Genomic DNA, 12,115 nt, shown 5'->3' with positions numbered 1-12,115 from the left:
AGCTGGCATTTTGGAATGACTGAATTATCATGGTGGAGACTGAGAAGAATTTTTCCAAGTTGGAATGTCTAGAAATATATATATTATATACATTTTAGATAATATATAATATAATTATATATATATATATATATGTGATGTGTGTGTGTGTGTGTGTGTGTGTGTGTGTGTCTGTCAAGAAAAGCATGTAAAAACCTGAAAAAGAGATTATAGTCTTGTTTAAAAGTGGTAAAAGAATGTAATTGATGACCACACCAAGCTTGTTACACTTTATGCTGCCTTAACATGATTTTTTGCCGTAACCTTATTTTGTGTGTTCTTGGTAAACACAGGCATGGAATTTTTCAAAAATTATTCACAGCTAAGTTCAGTGTGAGAAAACATTTTTCCCAGACTTTGTGTCTATTAAACACATACTATCTGGTCATCAAATCATGTTTATCAACTCTGAACTTAACCCAGAATAGCCTTGATTGCAAGATAAGCCTAAGCAACAACAAATATCAGCCTACTACTGCCTGTTAAACTCATTCATCAGCTGACTCACCAAAACATTAATGTTAAATGATACATTGACATTACAGCATCATGTAGCAGGATTAGATGGTGATATGGGATACCAAGAGGCAGATGTAGACACGCTCAGGACAAAATGTGCCACCTAAAGCTGTAATATTAAGCCTAACTGCTGATGAGACATTTGATAGTTTATGTAAGATCCTCTGGGAAAAATCAAACAGAGCTTTTTTACACAGCATCCCCTTAAAATGTTTCAGTTACATTTTAAGCTATTTACATAAAGATGCCAGAACGATTAGCAACAGATATTTTCAGTCACCAACAACAGCATATAAGCTATATTAGTCATCATTTAGTGCACTTAGATGCAGCCACAGAAACAGGATTGGAAAATGACACAAGAAATCAACTTCTTATTACAACCTTGTTCCCACAAAAGCTGGCATGTTTTGTATGGAAATGAAAACAGAACACAATAGTTTAAAATATGGTTAATACAACTAGTTAATGAAGCTAGTTATTTTAAATTTTCAGTAAAATATAAGGTTGATTAAACATAAACATGCATTAATGGGGGGGAAAAAGGGATTTCCTAATTTTAAATTTTGGGGTGTAAACTTTGAACTAATGACAACAATTATAGGTTTGAAATTATAAAAGCACTGCTTTTTGCACAGCCACTGGTAATGGCAAATAAAGATACATGATTTGCAAGTCATCCAGTTGCATTTTTTATTTCATGTTTTACACAACACTCCGTCGTTCTTGGAAATTATGTTTTAGCATAACACTGCAACAAATTAACTCTTTCCTAAGCTCCATGAATAATAAACTATACTCACAATACTCAACTGTCACACTTATTCATTAAAAATAATTAGTTAAGTGTGGCTCTTAAGCCAATTTATTAATGATAGTAGAGTGTTGTGAGACAAATGTGAGTTAAAACTAGTTACAGGCTTATTTTCATCACAGCTTTTCACAATGACATGAATTTATTACAAACAAATAAATATGATACGTGTAAGATACGGGGATCATGCGTTATAACAATGTAACGATAGTAATAATTTAGGCTGACCCAAATTTCAACCTGAACCTGTGGAGAAAAAAAAAACTGTCCGGTGTACCGCAGTCATGTTAACAAGTACCAAAGGTGTTTGAAAATTATCTTCAGAAAGTAAGTGTGCTAAGCAGCTAGCATCAGCTAACGTCAACGAAAGCTAATGCTTTGAGTGTTATTAATTTAAATAAAATTTATCTTAAAAATTAACAGGCATCTAAACTTCATATTTTGGACTACAATCTTAAACAAAGAATCGCACTTTATTATGCCAAGTGAAATTGACAGGCAAAGCTAACGCTAGCTTCCTTTCACGTTAATAAGCGGTAGAGGACGTTAGCCAGCTAGCCTGCTCTAACATCTCCGTTACTTACGATGTACTCTCGAACTTGGCTGTGAAAATTCTGCTCTCTGATAGTAACATCGTCTTCTTCCATTCTTCATATTGCAAGTACAAATAAGCTTCAGACTCACACTACATTCTAGCTCGCATAACTAGTGATGACTACATGTACAACTCCTGCTTCCTCTCTCCTCTGCAAAAACCGCCCTGACTGGTTAAAAGACAGTTTACATCGAAGTGAAACTGCTCCGTGCTGAATAAAACACGCCCCAAAATAAACTACGTCATCCCTGTGCGTCACGTTTACGGCGTACTTTGGAAGGAAATAGTCACGTGTTCTCAGGGCAACAACTGGGCGGACTTGGAACTCCATGTGCAGCCTAAGGTATTCATATGGTTACATTTAAACCATTTTTATCCTGTTTAGCACTTTTGTTGGTTGTTATAAACCCTTATCAAATACTTTTGTTTTATATTTTGAAGAAGAAGTAGCTGGTGAGTCCAGTCAATTCACGTCTAGCTTACTATTAGAAGCTGAATTTGTGAAAAATGAAAAGAAAATGGAAGCCAAACACCGAAAAGAAGAAAGGGAATGCAGTATTACAAAAGTACATTGTGTCTGTTGATGATTTCGTTAAAAGCAGCGGCATAGAAAAGACTGAGCACTACCATGGGACAAGATTTGTAAAAAAGAAAAGCAGAAAGGAACTACGTAAAGAGAAACGAAAGATGAAAAAAGCTAAGATGAAAAGTCATTATGAAGGCCAAAAAAGCATCAGTTTATCCCCTGGTTCTGATGAAGAGTCGGGCATAAGGGCTAAAAAACAGCCACAGGTTCTGAAGAAGAAAACGAATAAAACAAACAAGGATATGTCAAGCCCAAATACAAGCAAGTCTGCTCATGTTCCTACGGAGAAGGCAGATAAGTCTAAAACACCACCATCCTCCAAGAAAGGAAAGAAAGTTAACAGACTGCAAGAATCAAGAAAACTGGCACTATTAGAGGCAAATGAACAAGAGGACAGAGAGATTAAGAAGCTAGAGCGATGCCTTGGATTAAACAAGAGGAAAAACAAAAAAAGTCTCCCACAATCATTTGTGACTGATGGACTTGATTACATCCTCGGTGTGCTTGACTCTGGCTCATCAGCAGTGGGAATGTATGATGATGATGATGATGACAATGACTTGGATTTTGCCAAACAGAACTTTGAAAAGCTGGATGAGCATGACTCTCAGCTGTCAGGTGATGAGGGAGAAGCTGAGGACGAGATGGCAAGTGAAGACAGTGATGAGGAGATGGGTGATTATGATAATGATGATGTTGACGAGGAAGAGGAAATGAATGAGGAGGAGGAAATGGACAATGACAGCGATGAGCTGAATGAAAGTGATGCAGATGCCTCAGACAATGAAAGAGAAGAGGAAATGGAGGAAGAAGCAGACAACTGTAACACAAAGATATCTGACTCCAGATCAGAAGATGTGAGTTGAGATACTTGAGATACCAGTTTCTAATTGTCATCACATTGATATCTCGCATGACATGTTATGGATCTTATCATGACTATATTTCCTGATGTTAAGGTCACCACGACAACCAGCAAGTATGTTCCACCTCAGCTTCGTAACACTGGAGATGATAAACGAAAAGCTGAGTTGGAAAAGCTGAGGAGAAATGTAAAAGGCCTGCTGAACAGGTAAAACTCCTTCCATATCCAAGCATTCAGTCAATGTATTTGATGGTATTCGTTTTATATCCTAGGCAGTGGACTCTGCTCAGAACTGCGGAATTTATACCAAAGTCAAATCATCTTCTTCCTATACGTACACATGCATTTTAAGAGTCTACATAATAAATAATGACATCTGAATTTGGGTACCATACGAGTCCTGTTGCCCTTTACATTTTTCTTGCATGAGAATTTTGATTTTGCAGCAGCTCTTCATCCTGGCCAACAAACATGCAGTCGCAGAGCTATAGCCATTAATTGTTTTTGATTTTGGGAATAAATACATTTAAATCTGGGACTGATCAATAGTTTGTCCAGAGAAAATGATTTTTTGTAATCTAAAAAACTGTTAACTGATATGTAGAGCTTGTATACATTTGCATTACAAATTAAAGTTTTGATGTCACAGTTTTAAATAAGATGAACTCTAGATCAAAACTTAGTCAAAATGCATTCACTAAGTTTTATTTATTTATTTATTTTTAAACAATATTTATTTTCATACATAAACTCTGAGGAGCTCCCAGCTCATATGAATATTCTCAGTGTAACTGAGAAATTGGAGCATGTTGGTCATCACAAAATATTTTAAGCACCCAAAGCTGCATATTCTTCCTCTGCCACAGTCCGTGGCATAAAAGCAGTGGTTTGGTTCTCATTTATGTAGCACTGTCGTTCAGGAACTGAAGAACCATTGTCCCATTTCAACAACAGTACTAGTTCCCCTCTCCAGTCTGGCTGGTGGCAGCAATGCTGCTGTTGTAACAGATTTATTATATGACCCCTCACAACGGTTTCAAAACTTTTGTTTGGGTCCATCTGGCACTTCTTCTAGCTGGGAACCAAGATCTTTGGTTCCTAAACAATTATTTTTTTTAAAATATGTGGAATGTCATTCATGAAAGAAGCCAGCACAGTCAAATTCATACATTTAAAGATTATTTTTATTCAACCATATTATATAATATTGCTTTCTACTGACATAATTACCCCTCAGGGACAGTAAAGATGCCTTCAACTGTATCTGAAAAGTGTGATTGATGTGATATTTTCAGGCTAAGTGAACCAAGCATGGCCTTCGTCTGCAGTCAGCTGGAGGAGCTGTATATGAGCTGCAGCAGGAAAGACATGAACGACACTCTGACAGAGGTGCTGCTCACAGCCTGTGTCACCCCGACCCTGATGCCTGACCGGCTGCTAATGGAGCACGTGCTGCTCGTCAGCGTCCTCCATCATGCTGTGGGGTTAGAGGTAGGTAGACCCATTTTAATCTATCATTTCAAGGTCTGCAGACTTACAAAAAGCTTAAAACTGACTTGACAATATACCAGAGGCATTTGTGTGTAATTGTGTATTTTCCACATTAGTAGAATATGATTTTCCCTCTGGACATTTTAATGCATAAAATTCCTATTAAATGGAGGTTTTATGCAGGTTTTACTTGCAGCTTGCTTTCAAGTCACTTGTGTGCTGCAGTGATAGAAGCCAAGCAGCTTTTGGTTTACCTGTCTGTGAGTGAGAAATAGCCACCACGGACCAGCAGATTAACACCACCTCTTGAATTATTTACGGGAGACTTTCTTCAAAAGGATCAAGTTGCTCCACACTTCTCAGTTGTAAGCTAACACCATTTGGCATAATTGGGAAGTAATGATTTCCTTTTCAATAAGGTGGAATGGGATGTTATCTCTGTGTTGCATTGATTCCATATTAAATAAATCAAATAAAATTGGATTACAAGAAAAATGAGCTGTCAGCAGTAATCAAGTTTGCTGTTGCCTTAAACTATAGTTTGTTTAGACTCTGTTAGATTTAGAAATAGGGCTCATTTTGCTTATATCAAGCTGTCATCAGCCTTACACTCATAAACTATATCAACTGTCATTGCATATTTTCTCTTCCCCAGGTGGGAGCCCATTTTCTAGAGACAGTCGTGCGCAGGTTTCATGAAGTATACAAGAGCCTAAGTGATAGCAAAGAATTAGACAACCTCATTGCCATTGTGGCTCACCTTTATAACTTCCAGGTGGTTAATTCTTTGCTCATCTTTGACATCCTGAAACTGCTGGTCGAAGCATTTACAGAGAAGGACATTGAGCTTGTACTGTTCTTGCTGAGAAATGTTGGATTCTGCCTGAGGAAGGATGATGCTCTGGCTCTCAAGGAGCTCATCTGTGAGGCCCAGCGCAAGGCCGGTGACATGGGATCAAAGTTTCAGGATCAGACCAGGGTAGGAAGAACAGCCCTTTATCTATTTTACTCTCAGAACCACAAATAAACTATAATTGACATTAACATTGTGTTATCAGTTTTTGAGGTTTATTTAATATTCCCCTGCACCATGCTGTAATGTTTTTATGTTTTATGTAAAGCACTTTGAATTGTCTTGTACATGAAATGTGCTATAAATAAATTTGCCTTGCCTTGCCTAATATGAACTTGTCTTCAGGTGCGTTTCATGCTGGAAACAATGCTGGCTCTAAAGAACAATGACATGAGGAAGATTCCTGGATATGATCCTGAGCCTGTGGAGAGACTTAAGAAGCTACAGAGGACCCTGGTAGGCAACAACTATAATGGGTTTGAGCTTGCCTTTTTTTAATTGCCTCGAGGAACAAATTTCTTACCATACTGGGTTATTTTTATAGTGGTCTCTACTTGTGCCACCAGGGGGCCCCAGAGTACCACTTTCGCAGATACAAACTCCACTGTAATGTTGAGGCTTTGACTTCAGACTGGCTATTTGAGCTGGTATCAAGTTCAGGAGGACTTATATGGTGTGATTTATTGTTTTGTGACTTTTATAAAGTGTGAATGTGACCAATTCCTTGTGAATGTGTGATGCTCAGATCCAGCGAAGTGCCGGAGGCAGTGACGTGAAACTAAGGGTCTCTCTAGAAAACCTCCTGGCAGCAGATCATGTGGGCCGCTGGTGGATTGTTGGCTCATCATGGAGCGGCGCGCCCATGATCGACAAGCAAGGCGACACAACACCGAAGCAGAGTACAGCTGGAGGACAGGTAGACGACTGGAAACACATGATATTTTAGCTGAGGGTTTACTGAAGGAATCCTAGTATACATTTGTTTAAGTGCCATTCCAATTTAAAGGGTCTAAACCATGTGTTGATACAGAAAGCACATACTAAAGTGATCTTGTTTTAAATGGTTTTTATAAACATTAGCTGAGACATTGTTGTCTCAACTGAGTACTACTGGTATTATAAGACTGCAGTGTATTTTGATGCTTTTGAAGTGAAAAACTCATATACATTAACCTTTGTAAATTTTTTCTTCCTCACTAGCTGCAAACAGGTTCACAAAGTACACCATGTTTTAGGTCCTTACAGTTGACTGCCTGATTCTGCCTCCATCCACTGCATCTCTGCTTCTGTTTTATAAACCCTGATGCCTGTCAGCTTTGAGTAAATATCATCAAACTGACCTACTGTTCACAGGATGATCTATCATTCAATGCAACTGGTGTCCTTAAAGTCTGCTTCACCCTGTAAATAAGCTTTGTGTGCAGATGATTATGATGTGATAAATGTGCAAAGTTGCTGGATGGAGAAGGTACAGTTTTAAACAATTGCCATGCTTTGTTTGAATCTGTCATTGCGAACAAGTTCCTTTGCTATATGACATTTTATTGCTGCAGTTTTGTGGAGTCCAGTTTTAGCATGAGCTGAAGTACAATATTTTGTGATGAATGTGGAGCTGTTTTAACAAGGAATTGCACAAACACTGAAAAGGTCTGTAATCTATCTGCTGACACTGCTTGATTTGTTTCAAAGAATGATTGATGTTAATTTTACAGTCTTGATCTTTTGTTTATGCATTCGAACGTACAGTATCCTATTGATACAAATGGGATTTAGCTGAGGGCAGTGATGTGCATTGACAATGTGCAACATCTGAAAGCTTTTCTCATTTAAAATTGTATGAGACAAGCTTTATTACAATATTTTAATATTTTTTCTTATTAATATACCTTCTCTAGTTTAGTGCTAAAGTTTTAGAGCTGGCTAAGAAACAAAGGATGAACACGGAGGTCAGAAGAAACATCTTCTGCGTGCTTATGACCAGTGAGGATTACCTGGATGCCTTTGAAAAACTCTTGAGGTTTGTTTTCTCATATCTTTATCGTTTTATAAAAAATTCTTCAATAAGATAAATATGATGTCTTATCTTTAGTAGTCCTGGCCTCTTCTTTTTTCAAATCTCTTTCATTTGGTGTGTGTGAAGGATGGGCCTGAAGGACAAGCAGGAGAGAGAAATTGTTCATGTCTTGATGGACTGCTGTCTGCAGGAGAAAACCTTCAACGCCTTTTACGCTGTACTGGGAGAGAAATTTTGCTCCCACGATCGACGCTTCCAGGTACTTTTAAGACGGCTGAGATTTAGAAAACATGAATCCAAATAACACAGGTACGGTGCATGTAGCAAATGTAAAATTAACTGTAAATTAACTGTTTTAAAGTCAGATAAGTTGGTGTAAACATGGAAAAACAGTTAGGCCTACATTTGAGCATTAAATTGCCTGGTATAGTTATGTGACCACCCAGTGTGTGTGTGACCTGTGTGTGGCCCTTCAGTTCACCTCTGTACTGTGAGAGTCTCTAACACCTCTCACTTTTGATTTGACTCAAACTGTGTCTACAAACAATGAGACAGAGACCAGACTTCCTACGCTGCTGCCATGTTGGTCAGCAGCTCATATCAGAGACTGGTGACCATTGTTTTCATCAAAGAGCCTAAAACGAAGCTGCTGGGAATGTTTGCAATTCACATGTAAACTGGATCTAGATGAGAGGGTTACCTTTGCAGAGAAGTCACTTATTTAGGGTGTTTACTGCTGTTTTTGGAAATCATCACACCTCACCCACGTTTCTTAGTGAATTGTTGCTTTTTCTGCACATAACGAATCTTGGAAAGATAATTAAAAGATTTGCATTGTTTGATCTCAAAATTTTTAAAAATATACAGAATAAAAAAGATATTTGTGTGTCATGAAATGTGTTTTCCATATAGCGGTTGTTCTCAAGTGTTGGGATTTATTTCCTAGGTAGTATTTATTTATTTATTTTTATTTTTTTTTTCTCTTTTGACCATAGTTGTATTTTGTACCTCAGAGCCACTATCCTTCATAAAACATGTGATGATTAGAGTGAAAATACCAAACATTAAGGTCACACAATAGTAGTTTTTTTTATATTTAGCTCAGATTTGACATTTTTACAACATTTAGATGTAATCTGGATTTACTATTGAAGCAGAAGCAGTAGTCCTTATGTCCTGTTATGTTAAGTCAGTATTTTTGCCAACATGTGATGATTCTTGTGTTTTTTTAAAGATGGACATAATAGTTTGAGAACACTTTGCCTGGTCTTTGGTATGTGCTGTTTCTTCCACTGGAGGTTTAGTTGTGTGTGTCCAGTCCATCATGTCACTGGTAACTCCACAAATGCTGAAAAGGAAAAGTTTCTAATTTTGAAGCACTTGGATTCATTTTCCCCAAACATTTTCTTTCTTTTTTTTCCCCTTAAAATCAATTTTTCAACATTGATTAAGGAAAAAAAAGAAAGAAAATGTTTTGAGGCACTTGGATGCATTTCCTAAAACATTTTTCTCTCCTTTTTTTCTTCTTATTTTTTTTCTTAATCTCAATGTTTCAACACCACATTTGAGTTATCCTGCATGTTTTATCCATGCTTGGTTCTGAATGTCTGGCTAATGGCAGCACAAGAAAAGGGCAAGTTCAGACTCATGGACTTTAGTTAATTGGCTACATAAAACTATTTGGTCAACCAAAACCAATCAAATCAAACCCTCCCCTGGTGCCTTTCCCTGTCTGGTCCAGTAACAACACACTATGGATCAGCTCCTTAAAGCCAAGGTCAGATTTATATATAGCACATTTTAAAACATTAAAAAGCTGACCGCAGTACTTTACAGTCTAGTATCATTTCCATCTAAACAACCAGATAATAATAATAATATCTAAAGAAAAGAAAATAAATAAGAATAACCAGTTGGTTTTAAACTGTATTTCCCCTCCTTATTTCAGTACTACAGCCACTCACCGAGGAAACTCCCATTGCTCCTGATACTCAGTCTTCTTGCTGATGGTCTGATATCATATTCCATTGCAAGATCAAGATTTTAAGTGGCAGAATGTGTTTTTATTGCACTATATGCATTTTCATAGCAATCTCCAAACATGGACATACCGCTGTCTTGTTGTATACAGTGACTCAAGTGTTTGATTTTTGTGATTTATTAAATTTACAGTCAAATTCAGTGACTGAAAGATTGTTAACTAAATATCATTAGCTGCACTTTTTTCAGTTACCATGATATATTGGTCATTGCAGGTTGCTATGCTTTACCACTTATCCACAATTAAGTGCTCTAATACCAAAAAATGTCCATATTTAAAGGTGATTCTCAAGGGTCCATCTTGCTATCTCTATGTATAATTACTAAACAATTTTGCAGCTGTCTATAAATGTTTGTGCCATCTCTGTTATTCTAGATGACATTCCAGTTCAGCCTATGGGACAAGTTCAGGGAGCTGTCCAACCTTTCCAGCAGCACCTTCAACAATCTGGTCCAGCTGGTGACCCGTTTTCTCCAGAGGAAGTGCCTCTCACTGTCCATTCTCAAAGTGAGTAATATGTTGCATGCCGCATGCAGCAGTCACTATAAATCATTATGTAACATTATCAATTGGTTATAATCTATTCTTTACAGTCGCCTCTATACTACGTTTGTCTTTGAAGGTAATAGAGTTTGGAGAACTAGATAAGCCCAAGGTGCGCTTCTTGCGTCAGGTGCTGACCAAACTTCTTAAAGAAACTGAACCCGAGGAGCTATCCAACATATTTGGAAGGTGAGTTTTATTCTTCCTATTCTTATTTAACATTAAAATATCTAAGTTTATACTAAATTAGACTTATTGGAAAAAGAAAGTTAAGCGTAAAGCTGTTATTGCTGCCTTGCGAGGCTGTTGTTTGCTACGGCAATGATTTGTAAAAGTTGCTTGGTTATTGGGGTCAACAAGATTTATCTGTTGAGTGTCATGAATGTCTGCATGGTGCATGTAATTTTATGGTAATTGGAAAAAAAATAATCTGGATTAAAATGGTGCAAAGCAAACAAAAAACCATCCACATATCTCTACCTGACAGATCTGTTGGCTTCAACTTGAACCTTTTATTAGGCCTCATCCCTCATGTAAAACCTCTCCTCTTTACTGCTGGATGCTATGTGAAAGTCTGAAAATCAATGTCCCTCATTGTTCCACATCCATCAGGATTTCAGGAATTTCCAAGCTAGGAATGCTGCGGGAGGGCTTGAAGCTTTTCATCAGTCACTTCCTCCTGAAGAATGTCCAGTCACGGGGACCAGCTGAGCAAGCAGCCGTGCTGTTGGAGCGCGCCCAGGTCGCCACCAAAGCCATGGAGGCCAAAGAGGCCAAGCTCAAACTGTAAAACACACATACACTCCAGAAATCCAAAATATGTACTGTGGAACAGACGGACGCTTGTTGGGGATGAATTGAGTCTTCAAAGAACAAAGAGAAATCTGCTAAGAAATAAATAAAAATATTTTTGATACAGCCTTAATTTTTAGTTCTTTCAACAGCACATCACTTTGTATTGTATTATTTGCTTTTATATAAATGCATTTAATTCAGCATTGTGCTATGCTTGATGATACTTTAATTTAAAAAAACTATCATATATCAATTTGTCAACGCTGGTTCTTAAATATTAAAAAAAGAGGGAGGTTGTTCTTCACCAGATTACCAGGAGAAGCTAATGTTTGAAGCTTTTTTCTTTCTTTCTTGGAAGCAATATATATATATATATATATATATATATATATATATATATATATATATATATAAAAATATATACATATATAATATATAATATATTTCCTATATTCTCTTTTCATTTCCTCATTGTTTTTCTCAAACATCCCTCTTGGAGGCAGTGTCCGTCAATACTGCACAACTGAACAACTTCTTTTGGCATTACGGAGTCTATTTACGCTTTACCCAACATAAAACGTATTTTAATCAAGACTTAAGCTGATTTTTGAGTCACTGTAAGCATCTTTTGTAAATATTTCCATTTGGTTGGTGTATGTGCATCTGACTGAAAAACAAAGAATAAAGTGACTTTGGTGTATTTCATTCAGTGTTTACATGCCCCGATGAAATGACCCAGGGTCTCTGAATCTGGTTTGTTCTGTTTGCTCATCGACAACAGCATCTTCCTGCATGGTTAGCATAGCAGAGTCATTCTGTTACATTTGATACTTGCTCTTATTAATTAGCTCCATTGGTGTGGCCAGTATCAATCTGAGGCTGGAGCGTGGGTGGCTTGGGGTCAGGAATTGGCCATGAAGGTCGGCCGTTCGCCACTAGGGCACAAAAAAGGTACACCTG

General features: G+C 37.3%; 2 protein-coding genes across 2 annotated transcripts in view; one reads left to right on the top strand and one right to left on the bottom strand.

Moving 5' to 3' along the window:
• The window catches only part of lmbr1 (limb development membrane protein 1), a 34,787-nt gene extending 32,625 nt beyond the window's left edge, over positions 1 to 2,162 (bottom strand). The window contains exon 1 of the mRNA XM_041967539.1: positions 1,957 to 2,162. Within this exon, the coding sequence (XP_041823473.1) occupies positions 1,957 to 2,019 (63 nt within the window). The 5' untranslated portion in view covers positions 2,020 to 2,162. The remainder of the gene's footprint in view (positions 1 to 1,956) is intronic.
• Positions 2,163 to 2,236: 74 nt separating this feature from the next.
• nom1 (nucleolar protein with MIF4G domain 1) lies at positions 2,237 to 11,275 on the top strand. Its single transcript, XM_041967535.1, has 11 exons — positions 2,237 to 3,410; positions 3,513 to 3,625; positions 4,714 to 4,909; positions 5,565 to 5,888; positions 6,108 to 6,218; positions 6,508 to 6,678; positions 7,658 to 7,779; positions 7,903 to 8,035; positions 10,193 to 10,324; positions 10,440 to 10,549; positions 10,973 to 11,275. The coding sequence occupies exons 1-11, from the start codon at positions 2,475 to 2,477 to the stop codon at positions 11,148 to 11,150; spliced, it is 2,526 nt and encodes an 841-aa protein (XP_041823469.1). The 5' UTR covers positions 2,237 to 2,474; the 3' UTR covers positions 11,151 to 11,275.
• The last annotated feature ends 840 nt before the right edge of the window (positions 11,276 to 12,115 follow it).

Source organism: Melanotaenia boesemani, chromosome 18, assembly GCF_017639745.1.
Source record: "Melanotaenia boesemani isolate fMelBoe1 chromosome 18, fMelBoe1.pri, whole genome shotgun sequence".
In the NCBI taxonomy this organism is placed as follows: domain Eukaryota; kingdom Metazoa; phylum Chordata; class Actinopteri; order Atheriniformes; family Melanotaeniidae; genus Melanotaenia; species Melanotaenia boesemani.
This window is presented reverse-complemented; position numbering and strand designations above follow the sequence as displayed.